The 22,341-nt window shown below is 32.4% G+C and overlaps 1 protein-coding gene across 2 annotated transcripts; it reads left to right on the forward strand.

Annotated features, from left to right (window-relative positions):
* The first annotated feature begins 761 nt into the window (after positions 1–761).
* On the forward strand, positions 762–13,962 carry LOC149772962 (beta-1,3-galactosyl-O-glycosyl-glycoprotein beta-1,6-N-acetylglucosaminyltransferase 4-like). 2 transcript variants are annotated; one of them, XM_089947040.1, is made up of 4 exons: positions 762–1,566; positions 4,354–4,580; positions 12,173–12,276; positions 13,597–13,699. In XM_089947040.1, the coding sequence occupies exons 1-3, from the start codon at positions 803–805 to the stop codon at positions 12,226–12,228; spliced, it is 1,047 nt and encodes a 348-aa protein (XP_089803166.1). In that variant the 5' UTR covers positions 762–802; the 3' UTR covers positions 12,229–12,276; positions 13,597–13,699. The 2 variants fall into 2 exon arrangements, with proteins under 2 accessions (XP_089803166.1, XP_089803165.1); XM_089947039.1 differs by lacking the exon at positions 12,173–12,276 and having other exon boundaries at positions 13,597–13,962.
* The last annotated feature ends 8,379 nt before the right edge of the window (positions 13,963–22,341 follow it).

Raw genomic sequence — 22,341 nt, forward strand, 5'->3', positions numbered from 1 at the left:
TGTTACACTATAAACATTAGGGATTAAAATAATAATAACCCATTTTAAGGCATCATCTAATAATTCTATAAAAGTACTACACGAAGTATCTACATTTTAAAACAATTTCTTACGAGTCGACGTAATATTAATTTTTAAAAAAATATGATGTTAAAAAATAAATTCAGCGAATGTGCGTTAATGGTGAACCTGCTTAAAATTGTCTTTGGTTAAAAGGACTTGTGACATTTGATTCAAAACATGGAAAAGAATATTTAGGCTTCCAATATATCTTTTAATACATTTCTGTTGTGGGAGATGAATCCTCAGAGAATAATATGTTATAAAACATTATGAATTTTTATAGACGTTTCTACGATTGTTAAATTATTTTGTTTGAGGTAGTTAAAAAGACGCATTTTTCCAAAAGAATATATTTTGATAAAATATTAAGGTTCAGAAATGTTAGTATTATCTGTGCAAATCTTGGTGTATGCATAACAATATTGGTTTCGTACATAACGTTATAAATGAAGATAAATATTAGGTGTATTTAAATGGTCTTTACAATTTTCGAGGTTCAGATTAGATTCATTATATATATATATATATATATATATATATATATATATATATATATATATATATATATATATATATATATATATATATATATATATATATATATATATAATATCAAACTTTTTTATTTTCTTAGATGTAAATGTAATCAACTTCATTCATTGCTAACTCTCACTACTTAATTACATTTTCAGGTTTGTTTTACTTTCATTCGATCGGACCCACGGAAAGTTAATAACAGATGAATTTGAAACGATTGTGGTGTTTTATAGTTGCCATAGTTTTGTCCATTTTTCTTGTGCAGTATGGTGTATACATATATTTATTTTCACCTGCTTCTCATAGCCTTCTTAATCTGAAAGCAGTTGATGAAAGTCAAATCGGAAGAATCATTCCATTTAGTGGGGGTGGTTTTGAAAAGATGAAGCCAGTGAATCTTGTCAGCTGTAGAAAATTATTTGATGGAGATTCCACTGAGATGAACAAGACGTATACTCTAATGGAAACCTCTAAGCCAAAACCTATAAGCGACACAGAGTATATCAATATGACCAAACATTGCGATTCTTTTCTAGAAAAAAGAGGATATATCATGAGCTCACTAACATCAGTTGAAGAAACCTTTCCATTGGCCTTCAGCATATTGATGTACAAAGACGTTTATCAGGCAGAGAGACTCCTTCGAGCGGTATACAGACCACAGAATATATATTGTATACACGTGGATAGAAAAGCTGCACAGGACGTGAAAGACGCAATGACAAGCATTGCATCCTGTTTTGAAAATGTGTTCATTGCTTCTCAGTTATATGATGTCCAGTGGGGTACACTTTCAGTTCTAGATGCTGACCTGTCCTGCATAAAGGATTTACTGCATAAGCACAAGTCGTGGAAATACTTCATCAACCTTACTGGACAGGAGTTTCCACTCAGAACAAACTACGAATTGGTCAAAATACTTCTTACATACGATGGTGCCAATGATATCATGGGTGGTAAAGAAAGGTAATTTTTGAAAGAATTTTGACCTCAGTCATCTCTTAGGACTAAAGAAAAATATGAATACTTTCTAACACTTAGTTATTTCATTGGTACTTACATTTGATACTGTTTAATACTAAATAATTTAATTATCTTTTCCGTCAACTTCCAGTTATCAAACAAGGCCACAATAATAATAAGCTATCTTAGATTACATTAAGACGCTATGCTTAACACGAAAGCCGATCATATGGATATAATGTTTTGTGTCAGGTGCTCTAATAATCACTCACCACCTCGTCTTCTAATGAATTTACTTAATTACAGTCTAGCGGAATATTATTTAACCGTTCACATCCTTGAAAATTTCAAACAAAATTTTGTTCTGTCGCTGGAAACGTTTGTAATCTGGAAATATAAAGTCGACAACGGTGAGTAAAATGATAAAAAAATCTTCATCCCCCTATCTCCCAATAACACTTTGCATCCCCTTCTTTCCCAATAACACTTTGCAACCCCCTCTCTCCCAGTAACAATTTGCACCCCCTCTCGTCCAATAAAACTTTACAGCCCCCTCTCTACCAATAACACTTTGCATCCCCTTCTCTCCAAATAACACTTTGCATCCCCCTCTCTCCCAATAACACTTTGCATCTCGCACTCTCCTAAGAACACTTCATTTTACGTTGAAACGTTGAAATTCCTGAACGTTCCATCCTAATATTTTATATACGAAACTTGTAAGGATAAGCAAGCTGGTAAAGTTGTTGTTGTTGTTGTTCTTCTTCTTCTTCTTCTTCTTCTTCTTCCTATTCTTCTTCTCATTACTACTATTACTTCTACTGCTGCTGCTACTACTGTTACTAATATTACTGCTACTTCAGCTACTAATACTACTACTATTACCAATACTACTACAGCTGATACTGCTACAGCTACGACTACTGATGCTACTGCTACAGATACTACTGCTACTACTAAACCTAGTACTACTACAGCTTCTATTATTGGTACTACTACTAGTATTACTACTGCTGCCAACTACTAATATTACTACTACATCTACTAATGCTACTAATGCTACAGCTACTGCTGCTACTACTGCTACTACTACAGCTACTAATGCTACTACTACAGCTACTAATGCTTCTACTACCATCTCTACCACTACTACTGCTGCTACTACTACTGCTACTATTATTACTACTACTGCTAATACTACCGCTACTACTGCTATAATTAGTACTACAGCTACTACTACTACCACAGCTGCTAATACTACTACTACTCCTCTTACTGCTACTATAAAATTAGTAATGTAAACGAGTGAGAGCAACAAGTTTTGTAAAATTCAACAAATAACTTTTTCCGTAGAATAGAAAAAGAAAATTAAAAAGAAGAAATTTACTATATTGCGAATTATATCCCAAATAATCATGGATTTACAGAGTCCTAACAAATAATGTTTTGATTAAACGTTAGAGGAAATCGAAATTAAATCCAACGCTGAAGGTGTTCACGTGCCCGTAGTGGCCTGTATAATGCTAATGTACCCACAGTCCTTTGTTGGATCACAAAATTACAGTCCTGTAATACATTGTTTTTTGCGATTGGAATATAAATTCAAGTGTTTTAAAGAGCACTTTGTTTTTCCAGAGACGAATCACTTGAATGAAATGATTTAAATAAATAAATTCCAGCCCATTAGAATTATGGACTTTATATAATACAAGTAATTCTGTCAAGATCTTAAAGCCAGATCGGACAATTGTTCTAGCAACAAGATTATAGTCATCTACCTGACCTCAGCTTGCATTTACCATTTTGTAAAACTAACATTACCTAATGAAATATAACCTTCTGGAAGGTTAAAAATGTTTATAAAATAAAATTTTAGTTATAATTAGAAATATGTTACTAAATTTATAATATAAAATGTGTAGTAAACAACCAGGCAATTCAAAGTTCATGATTCAGATTGTGATAAACATGTTTACAAAGCCAAAATCAATAATTTAGTTCAGGTCGAAAATTAACTTGATTTTAGACAAGGTCAGGTATAACATACAAAATCACATTATCAATAAGATATAATGAAATTAAAAGAACAAATAAGAAACTAACAAACAAGCAATGCAAATTAAATATGCATAATCCTTTTGAAAAGTATTCAGCTGTCTCTGGTTCACACAGTGAAAGGTTCAGACAGACACATTCACTTTAGTTGTAAGATGGCGCTAATTTTTTCAAAACGTTTTCTCTATATAACACACACACACGGGCACACTCTCACACACACCTCAGTGTGGTGATTTTCAACAATTGGAAACCATAATGAACTTCAGCACATTATAATATGCCCGAAGGCACTGAGTGTAAATGAAACAAACAAAACAAACACATTCTAACTGCCATAGGTTTACTGACCTGGGAGGTAAAATGCGTATTCATCAGACTGGGATAGCTAGTCAAGACACCAGATTAGTATTAAACTGATGAATGAAACTTTCAACAAATAATGCGCAGCCAGAAATGTAGCATATTTAAGATCTGAAAACACCAAATAATTCTGCCTGATATGGTTTTCAGAGCCTAAACTGAGTGAAATTGCCTGCATCGATATATTTTCAAAAATGTCTACCTACTATTATTGTTCCCTTATGCCCAGTACATGTTGACTGTATTTAACACAATACTCGGGTTTGGGCCTAAAATACTCATACATTTAGAATAGAATCTTGCATGACAAATCAACCGTTGTTTCTTCTGTCGTTTTAATCCAATCCTATCTGCCATGATTGTTTTCTGTAGTGAATGGCATCATCGATGGGAACACGCAGGAACACCACCACATAATATCCGTCCTTTCAAGGGGGGTGTCCACATTGTGGCGAACAGAGACTTTGTTGATTCCCTCATAAACAGTCACGTAGCACAGGATGTCTACAACTGGACCAAAAATACCACAATACCTGATGAGATTTTCTTTAATACCATGAACCATAATCCCCAACTTGGGCTCAGAGGGCAATATAATGGTAAGTTGTATAGTTATAATTCTTCTACGTAACGGGAGTGTCTTATTTTGGAGACAAAGAATCGTAAAAGGTGACCGTTTTAGTACCATGTGAATTGTTTCCTTTTCTAGGCCAGCGGTCACGTATTAATAATGCTCGATAAAACGTCATTGAATATAAATATACAACTTTGCTTGTTCTCTTGCATGCATGCTCATACATGTAATTTTTTGATGAATGTGTCTAAATGGATATGTTAATTTTAGTCAAGTGTGCAGAAATATATAGATATTACCTAAATATCACGTGACCTTTGCAATATACGCTAAAAGACGATGTAACATTGTCACGCGTGCTTGTATGGAAAAGTTCATACATATTTTCGATACATGGATTTTACATGGGTAAATACAAGTTAGTTAATATGTATAATCAAATGCATACAATAACATTTAGTGTCATGATAACTACAGATAATTAGGAAGTGGTCCACGTTCGTCACTTTTCGAATGTTGCATGAATTTTTAACATAATCGTTCAAAACGTTTCAAACTTTCAGTTGATTCTAACCTTTGATGGCATGAATTGTTTCTTTCTATATTATATCGTATAAACGCAACAGTTTGGTCTTGATGTCTTCTTTTGTGCTGCAATTCTTTAATAAAAATAGGTATTATTTACGGCCTTCATTTGTTCCATGATGAGCAGCGTGATTTATTACCTCAGATGAATATGGATTTTGTTACTTTTCAATATATTGAACAGAAGGAAATGTCACTTCAAGTATTTAGTTTGAGTCTAGACTCGAATATAATTCAAACATAAAGACCCATTTTCCTGAATGAAATTTTTTATTTACCTTTCTGGCTAAACAGAAATACTTTTTAATTAAAACATATATCAGTTCAAATTCAGATACTTACATAAACTTCTTTCACAGTTGTATCAGAGGAGGGGCGAACCAGCAGAACGACCATGTACTTCAGCAGTTACAGAGATCATAAGAAATATTGTGAACAATAAGTTTTAGGAGTTATAATCGTTTGGCAAAATCTTCGACAATAGGCAAACACAGAATACAATATGTTCACAGAAAGGTCGATACTATAATACATGCTACAAGGGAGTAGATGTCTCTTCTAGGTATAAATAAACATGTACCAATGATGTGTACATACCCTTGTAAGCATAGTACATAAAATGAATAGTATGTGTAATGCGTTTTTGCCCATAGTACTTTACGTTCTTTTATGAAGGATATGTTATTATACTATGTTCATTCATTATATTATTTTAAAGAATAGTGGTTTTCAATGCATATATAATGTCATAAATAGCTAATAAGAAGTTACCACTGTACTCTAAATGTATTTTTATATAAATAAACAATAATGGCATAGTACAAATGAATACAATTAACAATTAACTACAATAATTTAGATGTAAAATGTGTAAATAACATTACATTATGTATTATTCACAACGTATTACTTAAATGATTTTACTTCAGTCTCAAAAAGGTTAAATAGCTTGTTATAGAGTGAAATCTTCAGGTGTATTTGTAATTTTGAGGCAAGGGTATGTCGTTTGTTTACTCGGCCACATAGAGAATGTATTCGATACACCTCATAGTTGTTAGATATATTGACTGCACACACTTTCTCACCATAGTTGATCCGTTGATATGAGGCAAGATAATGCTGTAATCTGTTGAAATCGATAGTATGGGTGCTGGAACGTGCAGGCAGGCGATAGTTGTCTTATCTCGCATTCAGAGGTCCTAGGTTCGATACCAAGCAGAAACACAATATGGAGCGAATTATTGATATGCTTGTTTAGCGGTAAGGTTGGAATAGTCCTAGTACTATTAGTGGTAATTAATGTCCTTACATTCGTCAACCATAGGGATCTTAATATACATCCTCGTAATAAAATATATATATTTATAAGTATATAGTCTTTAGAGTAATTCTCCTTAGGCCAGTGCTTGGAGTAATGCTACATTACTCCCTTATATAGATATAATCTAAGTGAAAAGTCCGTATCTTGCCTATTCAGAAAATATTTGCTTACGATAGCAAGGAGCACTGTTCCAGAAGACGAACAGGCTCACCAAAAACATTAGAGTTTAAGTAGATTAGATATAAGCTAAAGTTAATAATCAGAATTTGCTTTTAGTTTTTCTGGAAATCGCTGGGTAGGAGAAATATTTTTGGGTAGAGTTAAAGTCCAACTACATTTAACAATTATAATCGTAGGAAAAAAAGGATAAATATTACGTTCGATATCTTGATATCACACAATGTACAACAGGATAACGGAATGTAATGTTTTGATGATGTTTAATATATACTAGAGGCAACAGTTAAGAGGGAGGTAAGACATAATATGCATGGGTGTTTAATCAAAAGATATCATCGAACGTTACATATCGACATATATCTACCGAAAAGAGATCAATGCTACCAGAACAGGCAAAATATAAATAAAGCCGCTTCAATGTTCTCTATAGACCAAATCAATTTGTATGTCATATAATCTGTTATTTTAAGACAGAATTGGTTAGTCGTAGTCGCTCTCCTAGATCCAGTCATATTGAATTTGCTTTTGTTATCGTCAGTCATTTTAGTTATTACAGTTAAATCAGTCGATGTTTGCAAATACGATAATGTAACACTATTTAATAATCGTCATTTCCTGTTGTATTACATCACAATTAAAGTTGAAAATTCTCAATCATGTTGTATGATAAATTGATTAATCTGTTAAAGTGTAACAGCTGGATTCTCGTCAAAAAGCTCTTTCAGTTCAATTTTGACTTTCCGCATATACGATGTATTCCTGTTTGCTATCTTTATCTCCCTGCATCAGTTATACTCGGTGATTAAATTAATCGGGACTTTATTATTGATTTACACACAATAGCTTCAACCTACCTATGCTAAAGTTTAGAATCTTATTGCGTTGTCTTGGTTTCAAATCATTGTATATTACCTTTTTTTTAACAACACATTTTAATACTATTGCAGCATGACAATACAACATAGAAAGGTTATAATTCCTATTGTTATTCTTATAACTACGGACCAAGGAATTGCTCTGTCTATATCACCTGAATAAATGACCATATTTTCTTCTATCGGGATCAAAAGTTTGTTCCTTATTTTGAACATTTTCGTACCGATCTCTAATGTCAGATATATTGAGCTGATTCACTTCGATTTCCGTTGCCTGTCAATAACCTAATTTTATTTGTTAGTGTTTCTTTGTCCAAAAAGAATACTAAATATGAGGCACCTTTCATTTTGCCTGAAACATATATGTAATAAATAGAAAGTTTTCTACTATGTCTATCTCCTCTATAGGAATAGGTATCGTTCTTATCTTTTAGATTGATCAGACATTTTTATTTTTGTGTTTTCGCATATATGTTCGCTTTCTTTGCTAGTGCTTTTAAGATCGAAGCATATTTATCCTCATTATGTCCACTGACACTGCATTATATATATTTTGTCATGTAGCATCCCTTGTGCTATTGTCACAAGATGAAGCCGGGTTGGGACTGGATTAGTAAAGACACCAAAAGCAACTGCGTTTATCAGATGTTTATTTATAAAGGCAAAATAAACAAAAGAATAAGGAAAATTATAAAGTTCCTAACATGAACTATCAACAACATTTGACTCAACCAAAAAAAAAAAAAAAAAAAACCTCAAACATGAATTTAACAAATGGAATTTCAAACAAACGTGAATTAAGTCCTATCACCGATCAACAGTATAAAATTATATGATCTACACCCCAATATAAACAAAGTCTTGAATGTATCGTTCATATAACGATATTGAAATACATGTAAATTCGAATGTATCGATCATATAACGATATTGAAATGCATGTGAATTTGAATGTATCGATCATATAACGATATTGAAATGCATGTGAATTTGAATGTATCGTTCATATAACGATATTGAAATGTATGTAAATTTGAATGTATCGTTCATATAACGATATTGAAATGCATGTAAATTTGTTCAGATAGCAATAGTGAAAACAACAACATGGAACACATAATATATATAACTATCGTGGCGCCCATTTGGCGGTTCCAGTCGCTCTAGTCAATGGTCATAGAAGCGCACACGCATATTCCGCCCATCTCAGTCGGTTGAAGAATCCCTCGAGAGCCCTCACATTTAACACAGAACAGATGGTCGCAAAGTCCTGGTCCCTTGCATCGAGAACACCAGTACACTGTTCCGAACCAACGTCACCAGACACAGAGTACACGTCACAAGAAACCACACAGAGTTCTGTGACTCCATATCAAACCATGTATAAGGCAGCTCAACTTATAACAACTAAACCGTGTAATACATATGACACGGTTAAGTACCTCTGCCTTAATATATATTGCGCATGCGCGCACATGAATTTCTTACCCATTACATTAATCGTTCAATGCGTGCAGCGTATAATTAAATTCAATTTGTCTGTTCAGTTACAAAAAATAGCTAAGTCGAACGAGACTACCGTATTTCTAATATGGAGTTGTATAACCTAGGTATTGACTCTCAGTAGAATTTAGAATAAATTCTAAAACATCTAAAGTATTAAATAATTCTGTCATATAAAACGAATAGTAATAAAGAATACTTAAATTGCATTACCTCTACAGCTGGAGATGTGCTCCCGTAAAGTGGTAAGCTTCCTGACAAGACTCATCGTAATGTAATTCATTATATAGAATTTGCTCTATATGTATATTAACTGTGACAGATATGCGCAGCTAGGTACTTAGGATGTTCCGCTGCTGGCAATTCGCACATGCAGCAAGGTTTGAGTTTCGCTCAGTATTTCGAAATAACTAGAGCCGAAGAAATATACCACCCTCGGGTTACTCTGTTCGCGGCAATGAAACCCGAGTACGTTTTTGACAACATGTACAAATAGATATAACTCATACACAATTCCGTGACAGCTTTCATGTAATCAATCGTAAAATGGCTTTATGTGTTTCAATTCAAACTTCTCATGCCATCTTTCCCTATTATATCATAACTTGGGGTCTTGTTCTCTCAAACGTTTTTTGCCTCAGCATTTTACAAAATCTTCAGAATGTTTCCTGGCTTCACTCTCTCTTTCTCTCTCTCTCTCTCTCTCTCTCTCTCTCTCTCTCTCTCTCTCTCTCTCTCTCTCTCTCTCTCTCAGTGTGAGGTTACACTCTCTCTAGATTTGTCTACCTTCAAAATTTCTTCTAGGTTTCATATTACGAATATGTCGGTTTCTCTCTCCATTTTACGTTTATTTGCAATAAGGTTATCAGTTCAGGCTAGTATGCTTCTAAAGCTAGTAGCAAATCATTATTCACCTTCTCTTAACTAATACAGTTGGAGAACAGCCTATGTATTTATCTTTATCTTTAGTGGAGCAATTTGCAAGGTTTTGTTCAAGGCTTTTTTGCTTTGTATTTGAACGTTATTTGGGTAATTAGTATTATAGTGCTGCAGGAAGGATCTACCCTACACTACTGAGTCGCACTTGTGTAAATATATTTATTTTCTGTGAATACTTATTAATATGAATGTGTGTAAATATTCCATTTCATCTCTTCTCTCAAATCCTTTTATTAAAATTCAAGGAAATTATCAATTTGAGGAAAATTACTTAAAATATATGGTAATCCTATTATTGCTATATCTGCAAATGAATTTGATATTTCTTTGATCTCGGATTTTAAAAAAAAAACTATCTTAGTTGCTTTAAACGATTTTTGTTCATAAATGTTTCCGACCTTATTGTAGTGAATGTGTTTTCAGTTTTTTTTCTGAGCACTTTATATTTCAAGAGAAGAATATGGAAGTAAATAAATTGAATAATAAATGCTAGCCCAAATGAATTATCGGACAGCACAACAATATCACAGCTGATTCTATTCATATATTTCTCCAGTAAAAGATTATATAGTCCTCGGTCTGATCTCAGAGATTATCATTTTCTAAACAAAACGGTTACCTAATCGACCATTTCTATAAGGTCCAAAATGTTTACCTGATAAACTCTTATTTATAATTAGCACGTATGTTACAAAAAAAAATATTAATGAAAATGGGAAACACAATATCCTTGACTACCCAAGTTAAATGTTTCATTCTATTGATAAGAATTATAATATTAAAACCATGCTGACTGAGAACATATTAGCAATGTATTAATTATTCAAATAATAAATGGATATACATCATATGCATCATTCAGGTCAGGAAGAAAATAAACTTCATTTTGGAGTAAGACTAGTCCAAAATAAAAATATAGCTATCCGTTGCATATAATGAAACAACAAAACAAAAGAACCGAACTAAAAACAATGGAAATTAAATATACATAACAGTACAGACAATTAACATATATCAAGAAAACAAAAGCTACAAAAGGCAGGAGATAATGGAAAGGACACACGAAGTTGATTAATTAACAGGCATCTCTGCATGTATCTAATAATGTTACCAGTTTTCATAAGTATAACATTATAAAAATTACATCACCAACTATAACATATTTTATTCTAACTTTCAAAACTGAATATTTTGCGAAAATCTTGTCATAATGTTTTCATATCCTTGTTTACTTAAAATGAAGTATTCAAACACGTTTTGCAGTGTGCTCATGTCCGAAAATAGACTTTGTAATGGATGTCCTATTAAGCACTATATATGTATATTTCATTCTAACTCCGCCATACTCGGATAAGTTACACGCCAAAAAGGTATTCACTCGAATGTGCAAGTTTAATTGATTTTGCAAATATCTCAAATATAATTTTCTCATTCTATTGTATAATCATTGTTAAATTTTCAAGTGTAATACTTGTTCAAGATGTTGGGATGTTTATGACTGAAAAAACTAAATTTAATTGTTTGTTCTTGATTTCAGTTGCTATTTCAGCTTCACATAGGCAAGTTAACCAATTTAATGTGTTAATCTGAAATTCTAGACAATAATAGTGTAATGTCCTATCTACCGATATAATAATAATGATAATAATAATAATAATAATAATAATAATAATAATAATAATAATAATATAAGACCGATCATATATTTCTCACAAATTTTGTATATTCCTTATCGTGGAGGTCTCGGCAAGCGATATTTAAATGACAGTGCATTTGAATGCGAAAATGTGAACGATTTTTACGGATGGAAATACTGCACGACCTTGGGAGTCAAGTATATCCATTCAACAAAACGAGTTCCTATTTTCCCATACAAATGCAGTAACCTTTTTATTATATGCTCATTTTCTTAATGTACCGAAGGCTTAATTATGTAAATAAAGATAAACTACACGAAACAAAGTAATTGAATGTATACCGTATTGCAAAGTAATACACAAGTGCAGATTCATCATTACACAACAACAACATTATTAATGCGCATATAACTTCAGCGAGATAAACATTAAACTTTGTTGCGCGCTAGGTATAACCTTCGAATGAAAATGGCGTTTTAGTTTACTTAAAATTGAAATTTCGAGTCATATCTTTAATTAATGCGTCTTGCAACAACTTTTTCATGTGATCTAGAATGAATAGATTTTTGTATTTTAGTCGATACTACGAATGTTCGTGACCATGGACTGGATTTATCTACCAATTCTACCTGACATACATCGGATTGAAGCAGCGAGGGAAAAGCGTGTTGACATTTGCAAGTGTGTTTCTGTTCCGTCATTGCATTTGTCAAACAATAATGTGGGAAAATATAAAACGTTTGAATTGGAATTAGCTAAAGGACGCTATGGAATGGAATAGTTATTGCATTTTGAATGTAATAAGGAGGATGTAATTGCATCTGGAATATAGTCGAAATTAGAATACAATTTCGAAATGTGTAATCAATCTTGAGACCCATGACAAGGCTCGTTTAATTCGAATTTGCAGAAATAAGAAAGTGCATTTTGAGTAAATTTAGGATGTAAAACTGTAAGTATATTTTTGTCATTATTATTATCAGCAAAATACAGTTTATGCCTTGTCTCTTGCATGTTACCAGCAAAATATAGCTATGCCTTGTCACTTGCATGTTATCTGAAAGGACCCAGTCTGGCGTCCAAAGCTATCCTAAACCCAAAACACTGAATCAAAAAGTTCACTCGGAATTCGGCAAAGCAGCTCGTATGTCGCAATTAACGAAACATCTGCTTTAGTTCATTCAGTTGGTTTACTTCATCAACAGACAAATAAAGTAAATGAAAAGTCCAGACGTCTGTGTCCATTGTTTGCTTACAATCGAAAGTAGTTTCTGTATTCACGTGACATTAATATGAATTGAAAACGAATTCAGTATCGTAAAATGCTGCACAATCCTGACAATGTAAAGTTAACGCAAAAAACAATGAGGATATAATTATAACTTTAACATTTACTGCTGATCGTATTTCTTATGGTTGCAGTAGTGCCGTCGCTCAAATGTTTGCAGTATTTAGCCATTGTTAAATATCTTTATGAAAGGAAGTTGTATAATTTATATATTATATTTTATTGTTTCATTTTTGTTTTTAAATTTATTTTTTATTCATTTTTTAAAGTTTATGCAGACAAATTAAACCGAAATAACATTTTTCAGAACAATATAAAAATATATCAAATCTAGAATTGATGTAATGACTCGAAAGAAAATAAATCAACCTTTTATTATATAGATCATTGTGCTTTGAATTTTTGCAAAACGATTTATTGTGTTAATAGTTGTACAGTAACACAGGACTCATCATTTATACACTAATCTACCAAATGTATATATGCGTGGTTATATCCGTTTTTCATTGAGCACTGATGTCGTTTTCAATCTTTTCGTACGGCGCTAACCTCCCCATTATACATAGTGTGATGCCCTTCACATAAAATATAAACCTGCATTTTAAACGAGATCGCTAAAGGTTGTTTGAAATTGCTAGGATTCGACCTTTAAAATCTTATATAAGGAGTGATCATTTTTATCTAATTTTTGTGTTTTCTTTTGCATTTTACAGGATCAATAGCACCTCATGAAATCAGGTACTTCAGCCGTATCAAAATTTGGACAGCTAGTGTCGGCGCTGATTGTCATGGAAAGGTTGTTCGTGGTATATGCATATTTGGCATCGGAGATCTTCCGCTTCTAATGACAAAAGAGGAATTCATCTTCAACAAGTTCCATTGGGACTTCCAGAGTTTTACCCTAGATTGCATTGAAGAGCTCTATTTTAATACGACTAGAGACGAATACTTAGGTATTAAGGACTTTAACACGTCTGTGTATGAAACAGCAGATATTGTGAAATACAAAATCAAATAAAGTTTTGGACATTTAGGGATTCATTGTCTTGGAATCTTGCTTCAAAGCCAGATCATTAGGAGTGACTGTAGCAACTTATTTTGAAATAACGTTTTATCTAGAAACTAAACTATAATCTTCACCATAACACATGTTGTTACATGATCCGTTTTTTTTTTGGTCGTCTATTGATTTTTCTGAAAAGCGTACCAAATACCATATGTATTAAAAAGGTTCAGAATATTTTGTTTTACATATTTTGTCTTTTCCCATGCCATAAATTTCAACCCTAACACATATTGCCAGGTTACAAAATAACGCTGCATAACCTGCATACTGATACGTCATACGAATGTGATGAAAGAAAAGTTATCAAGGGTGAGAATGGGTCTCCTGAATATTTTCTCGTTACTTCTAAGACGCAACGTATCGTGTTTTGCGAGGTAGTGGTTTACACCTAAGGTATTATGATCAGATAATACGTCTGATGAAGAACATGTCAAACTAACTTCGAGTATCAATGATATATTGGATGTTTCCAAAGTTTGAGACAAATCAATAATATAAATACAGTGCATGTTAGGTTAATCCTCACAAAATAGTTGTCATTCTTGCACTGTGATTTAGAAAATAGAAAATCGGTCTTATGCATGTAGTAGTGTCAGAAAGTAGTGCAATAATACACATTTTGTATTTTATATGTTTATATTAAGACCTGCTTATCAATAATATGTATCTATATATTAAGTAATAGTGCATAGTATGTGACGTAGTTAACACAGATCATAATATACATATGGACGGGAAATTGTACAGCCACAAAAATGAAGACACATGATAAGTTAGATGTGTCATAAACGAACGGGTACGGAACAAAACTGAGAGGTAAGTTAAAACCAGTGAAACAAAACAAACGAATCAGCAAAACTAGAAGAGAGGAGTTGCGACATAGAAGAGATTAGGAGGAATTGATTGTAAATAATAATGTTAACTGTTAGCACAGAATGACGGGGAAGAAAATAATAAAATGCTTTTAAATCTACACAACAGAAACTTCGTTAGTAAAATGATGCACACCCTTGACAAATAATCGAGGTAATTGAGAGAGATGCTGAACTTTGATGTATCGATCTTCACCAAAAGGAATACATAAAGAAAACAAACGAATATCCTTCTAAATCAAGCCTGTTGGTATCGAGACTGTTCGTAATGAAATTATATTCACATGGATTTAATGAATGGTCCCATATCCTATATAGACGACATTAATATTCTCTGCAAATGACAAATGAGAAAAGCCTAGGATTTGATGGTGTCACAGTATTACTCATGATGGATGTGAAAGGTACTTGAATATTTATATCGTATTTATGTCCATATTCTAAAACTTTAATATAGATTTGAAACAAACAAACAAACAGCAAAACTGAAATTCTGTCCTGAATACATACTTAATAGAGAATAGAACTAATTACTTTCATTGGACCTTAACTCCTGAATTGTTTTATGGCATAATTCAATTCCTACTTGTTCCTTCGAAAGTAGAGTAATCACAAATTTATTTAATCATTAGGCGAGCGTGCTCTAAGGCAAATCCAGAAATATGGCAGTAATGCAATTTCAGATGATCTCAGCAACCAAATCCTTCAGAATTCTGATGGTTGAAACAGAATGTAGAGAAAAACAAAATACAACAACAAATTGAAATAAAATGCAACTATTGCGGAAGTTGAAAGATGGTAAATGTTTCTTCATTAATCGATGGCTTAAAACTTGTAAATTATATCTGGGAAATATAAATGAGAAAGTCTATGACAAATTGCGTTAAATACTTTTTTCAGTTATTCTTTTCTAGAAAAAGTTTTGCTCATTCCATAATAGTTAATCTTAATCATTACGGGATAGATATTTTGTTTTCACGATTATATTAATCAATTCATGTTAATTCACAGGAATATGTTTCAATATTTTCTTTTGCTTAACCGCAGCGTAAAATAGCTGATGCAAGCTCATCTAACGAAATGGGATTTGAGAAGGGTGTCATTTATACTATTGATATGATTGCTAAAAATAATTCCCATGATATTTTTATGTGTTTAGGCTCTTTCAAACAGTACCAAGAAAAGGTGAAGACAACAAGCTTTGTACAGTTTAACAAATACTTTATTTCCTAGAACATCAAGGTCAAAATGAGAAAAAGAACTTCCTATTTCAAATCCAAAATAATCCAAGAATTAAAATATAGCAAAAATAGTAATAAAAATTCCTAATGAAACTGAGTTCGAATCCCGATGAAATAAGTAATGGAAGATGATATCGTATTTTGTGGTCAGCGTTGCACTGATGTGTCAACAGTTCTAAAAATTAATATTCCGGTGTTTGAATTCTGTCCAAGAATTAATTTTTTATTTCAACTCTTGCTGGTCCAGAATCAAAGTCAAAAACTAGGTCAGCATTGGGTACAAAGTTTCTATTATTAGTTGTTAAAAAGTTAGAGGGGAAAAAGAACCGAACTGAACTTTCAGACAATGTCAAATCCAGAAATAAAGTTACATTACTGTAGAATAATAGTAGAAATTATAACTAACAACCAAACAATTAAATTAAATAAAATATGTATTAAATAGATATACATAACAATAGGTTTTGTTTTATATAAAAGTCATTCAATTCATTCTCCATTAGCTGTAGCATCGTAGCTTGTTAAGACATGCAAGCGTATATAACATTTTGCAAATGACATTTAAATTAAATTGGAGTTATTGTTTATAGCAATAGGTTATAGATGTTTTGGCACACCCTACAGACAAACATCAGAGAGGTATTTAACGCCGTTGTGCAAACGTAATTGCAAATGGTGAAAAACCAAGCTTCACATCTAAATGTAATGTTCCTTTTAGTAATAGAGCAGTAAGAATAGGCATGAATATTCTAGGGTTCCATAAAAAATGACGAAGTCCCCAATTCTTCCATAGATGCTATGGAATATTTCACATAAATACTGGTACATTACTTAAAACAGTCACGACAAATAATCTTTGTTCCCTCTGTAACTGCTGACAATATGCCTCATTATCATTAACATATGACAAGCATTGTTTACTGACATGTTACTATGGCTAAAGAGAACGTGCAGTAATACCAAGAACCTAGCGTTCCTAAACAAACGTTCAATGTATAGAAACATCGATAAAACCAAGCATGATGATGTAATAAATTTACTACAGTTTGTATTTAAAGTATTGCTTAATAAACAAAGATGCTAGGAAGGAAGACAGACCTTACTGCTATACTTTAGAACAATATTACTTACATTTCGTTACAGTGTTCAACCTCACTAGGCATATATAAAATGGCGGAAGGGAATCAAACCATAGTAATAGCTATGAAACAGACATCTGATCGAATAATTTTATGTTATAATAGTGTTTGTGTGTAAAGAAAAATTTGTTAGTTTGCTTTATCTTTATCTTTAGTTAATATAACGTATAATATTTTACATGTTTTCTGTCAGCGTGTGACCTTGATCAGGTTCAAACAAAACCTTATTAAATTTGAATAAACATACTGAGGACGTTCGTGTGTTCCCATGGTACGTATATACATGTACTCATTGTGTTCCCTCTTCTATTTTTGGTTCTTTTTATTTTGTTTCTTTTAATATAATTAGTTCTGTTGTTAATAACATTAGAGCTCCTTTATATTTTAAATGGTTTATTTTAAGTAACCTGTATTTATAATCACAAACAAATTTATTTAGATTGACACAATACACTAGGAAACAGTGCAATATCTTAAAGGTGTTATTTTTAATTTGTCTTCATGAAAGTTGATATTTCTAACTGATCGCTATGACATATTAAACACCGAACCATATTAACTGTATATGCATTATTTGTTTCATATTAGTATATGTACAACCTGATCCCAGGGATACCAATTTTGGTATTGTTATCTTCATGGGGATAACGCAAATTTTGACCCAAAGACCCAAACCTTGGATCGTTATATTAACTGAGTAAAAAATCTGAACTTTAAAACATGAATTCAAGATATTACAACTGGCAAAACGTTTCTAAGCACTGATGAATAACATCAAATCAGACACGTCATTAAATATACTTAATGTACCGGCTATTACCTTCTAAAGACAGTTGTTCAGCTTTATGTAATTCTACGGTGTCAGTGATAGTTTCCTTCATATGCGGTTGTGTGTAACGTTTGGCCATTCCAGTCTTAATCAACATAGACACCGTTTATATTGTACCAATGCCATATGAATGATAGCCAGAAAAACCATGACCAGCCATGAGAAACTGCCTTTGATCAACAAAGACACTGTTTCTATTGTATGTAATATGCATGATAGTAAGAAAAACCATGACCAAGCACGAGAAACTGCTCACGATGACGATACAGATTAGCACAAGAAAGAAATTAAATCATTAAATATTTTTTTAACTTCGTCACTGAGAAAATTGTGAGCACACCTGCAGTTGAGCTGTATATTTTAGTGCTTGACAATAACTACTGCATCCACTAAAAGAACACGTGTCAAGACCATAGCAAGGGGTGTGAATTCTTGCTATTAATCATTTCTTTTAAAACGTACCGGTATGTATTCATTGTTACAACACGTTTTTGTTTGACATTATCCTCATTGATTTCTGATGTCTTGTTAAGTTTAAATATTGTCAAACTTTCACTCAGTATAGTCAGAGGCAAAGCTGATTTAAATGCTAATATTCCGTGAAAAGTTTATAATTTTATTCCTGATCATGTATTCATCTTTATGGATGAAGTATACAGTCTATTATGTCGCAGAATAATGGGATTGGATAGCCTTCTTTGATTTATTTCATAGTCATCTTTTCAAACTCTCTTTCAATCATGATTTTATGTTATTTATCTTTTGTGTTCCATTTGTAATAGCGAAATACAGTTATTCATAATGTTTTTTTAAAATTCAGGATACACGGAGTTATTTGCGTCTTTCAATAAATCCCATTTTCATTTTGAATGGTGGGTAGCCCATGTTTTGTTATTTGTATAACAAATGTGAATACAATTGAGATGATGATGTAGTATTCTCACAACAGGTAGATGATTGTGATCATGTACATCTGGATGTTACTATAATCAAAGGTGCAAATATTTAACAGCAAGGTCTTGTCCTGTGGAGATAGGACTTATTGGAATGGAATATCATTAATGTATAACAACGATAGTACAAAATACAAACCACTAAATTATGAATATATGATGGAACAATGACTCTGATTTCAAAGAAAGGAAACATCAAATATATACTAAAGAGTATATCAGAAATGATTTGCACACTGTCTATTCAATATATATCGAATTTTGATTGTTAATGCTCAGCACCTTAATTGTCTTCAAACTTGCTAATGCCAATAGACTTTGCAATGGTTACCATGTACTAAACTGCGCGAAGAAAAGAGGACGTCGGGTTTATCATTACAAATAACAGGATATCATACGTTCATTGAAAATGCGTTGATTTTATTATGACCCTACAGCCAAGATTTGCAATCAGTTTAAAACTGGTTGCTGTCGAATGTGTTTCTCCGGGCGTGTATGTAATGAATATAGGTGCATGAAGATTCAATCAAGTGATTACTTGGCATTTAACGACATGTGCAATCTAATTCTAATATTGCTGTAATAGTAGCTATTGAAAGCCCATGTGACCAGTAAACTTGTACTATATCACGCTAATTTTTAGCAGTCAAGACAAGTGGGACATGTACGACTTGTACCATATCACCCTATACTTGAGCAGTCAAGACTAGTAGAACCTGTGAGACTTGAACTATATCACCCTACATTTTAGCAGCCAAGACTTTTAGGGCCTGTAAGACTTGTATTATATCACACTACATTGTAGTAGTCGAGACTAGTACAAGCATCTACGTAAATAGATGGGTTAAGAAAAGATATATTATCAATTTATCTGTCTCAAACAATGACATTATTATCGATTGATCTAACGACAGCAATTGCTATATTATCGATTGATCTGACGACAGCAATTGCTATATTATCGATTGATCTGACGACATAAATGATTATATTATCGTTCGATTTGACTAAAGCAATGACTTTATTATTGATTTGAATAAAGCAAATTTGGTATAAAGTACATTTTCCTCTCCGCTATTCCGATTAATTCGGGAGCCAGCAGAATAATTTGTGTGGACGAGTGTGGAACACATTAAGATTTGAGTCATCATGCTTTGCATACAGTGTGCGACTTCTACATGCGCTGGTATGCTAGCGAAGCGACTAAGAACCTATATTATATATTTAAATTTGTGTTCTTCTATCGTGTCATATACCGTTGCTTGCGGATCATTAGTGTGAACTAGTCCAAACATGAGCTAGTCCAAATTCATATCCATCAAGGTTACATAAAACACAATTTTTCTTGTTATTGTAATGTACATAAGTAATACAAAGATAACGTAGCTCAAGGAGTGTTCTCTTCAGCAATGAAGTAGTGGGCCTCACCCTTTTGAATCATTACGTACACTGAACGCTTCCTGATTAAATGACAATATTGTCACTTGCAAGCAACAACAGCAACAAAAAAGAATAGTACGCATCATAGTAGTAGCAATTTGAATAAAGTTCAAATATGTTATTGGTGTGTCAACATTTTTATTTCATTCATTAATAAAGAGACTAATTACGGTAACCAATATAATCAGAAAATAACAGCAGCTGAATTTGTAGTATGTTATTAGTAGCAGATAAAAATATAAGAAATAATAACAGTAGCAGTACTATTTATGAATAATTGTAACTATATTATTGTCATAAATTGTAAATTAAAGAAAGAAACTTACTAAATTTAATTGAGTGATTCGACAAACTTTTATTAGACAGCCATTAAAGACCTTTTTCCTTATTATTGTCATCGTCATAGCTATCACAGACATCAAAAGTGCCGCTACGTATAAATTCTAATGAGTTACACTATTTCGTAACAATTGTGTATATTGATTGTTATAAGTCGAGTAAGGAGGTAAATACAACAAAGATAAACAAACAAACAATTAAATGTTTGCAGAGAGACACACATGCATGAACAATATGTGCTTGCGAAGTTGCTATTTGTGGGATCGTTTTTGTGGAGGGCGGTAATAGGTGGGTTGTAGTTTGGCATAAATTATTGCTCGATGTTGATATTTGCAAAGTTAGCAAGGATGTACTTGAAGAAATGAACATTTGGTTTGTACAGTATCCTTTGTCGAGATACGAATTTGCAATGCATAAATAGTATGCAAGTATTGACAGATCTTGTTTAATCCTTGTGACATGGTGTTCTTATCAAGTATTTGTTAAATTACTATAATTATGTTGGAAATGTGTATATTGTCATCAAACCGTTTCGTGTAACAATACAATATCGTTCACTGTCCTAGGTGGTAATATCCAGTTCTAATTTTTGATATCACAGAAGCCCTTATTCACAGCATCTTGCCCCTTTCTTATGAGGTTTCATGGCAAGCTTTACAGACTCTAAAATTAAATTTCCAAACCCATATATATCTAACTAAGCAAAACAGATATGCCCACATTAAATGCTAATGCACACAAATGTCAAAGTATAGTGGAAAATAGAATGATGGGGATGTCCAAAAGAGGATATGATAAATATGATTCAGTGAATTCAGATAATTAGGGCATGATTATTGTTGTTACTAGAGGGTATAGTTTTAAAGTTAAACTTGAGACAGTAGTTACACTCATCGCTTATTTAACTGTGTATTTTAGTATGTCTGTATTTTCATAAATATAAGTGGTAATGTTTTCAATTTGTTGACAAAGAATTCATCTGTTTTTCGAAGGAATGGAAGATCACCAATCCTTAATATGCATATACCGCAGAAAATCGTTCCATGACAACTAGTTCCAATCCAAAAATAAAAACAAAATGGAACATAACCGAAAAGAATTTTAATGACGTTTAATGTATTATTCTCATATATGTGTGAAGTGAGATTGTTGCATATTTTCTGTGTAAATTGAGCTCGATTAAAAGGAAACATAAATATATGAATTTACACCATTAATAATCTTTTTCTTACAATGTAGCAGGATGATATTTCTTGAAGGTTGAACTATTTTAACTTTGCGATCTCCTTTAAATTTTGTGCTTAAAACGTTTGGGAAAATGGGTCCTTCTCAACATAACAGGAACGAGAGGTTGGTCTTTCGTTGATCTGTGTAATTGATCAAATATGTGTTCAATAGTATACATACGTTCTTCCAGTCACACATATTATGCATTTAATGACCTAGCCATTTAAGAAACTGTCCAAAATTAAATTAGAACGGGCACCGTTTGTAATTGTCAAATTCTATCCCTAATAAGTCAATACTGGTTGACAAAAATATGTATGAAAATGTATCCGAATTACCATTATATTGTCCT

This window comes from Sinohyriopsis cumingii, unplaced genomic scaffold (genome assembly GCF_028554795.1).
Source record: "Sinohyriopsis cumingii isolate HCF-2022 unplaced genomic scaffold, ASM2855479v2 utg000957l, whole genome shotgun sequence".
NCBI lineage: Eukaryota > Metazoa > Mollusca > Bivalvia > Unionida > Unionidae > Sinohyriopsis > Sinohyriopsis cumingii.

Coding starts and splice junctions, on each gene's coding strand:
- LOC149772962 (XM_089947039.1), top strand. CDS start 803: ATGAATTTGAAACGATTGTGGTGTTTTATAGTTGCCATAGTTTTGTCC. Junction 1,567..4,353: donor ATCATGGGTGGTAAAGAAAG/GTAATTTTTGAA, acceptor TGTTTTCTGTAG/TGAATGGCATCATCGATGGG. Junction 4,581..13,596: donor GCTCAGAGGGCAATATAATG/GTAAGTTGTATA, acceptor TGCATTTTACAG/GATCAATAGCACCTCATGAA.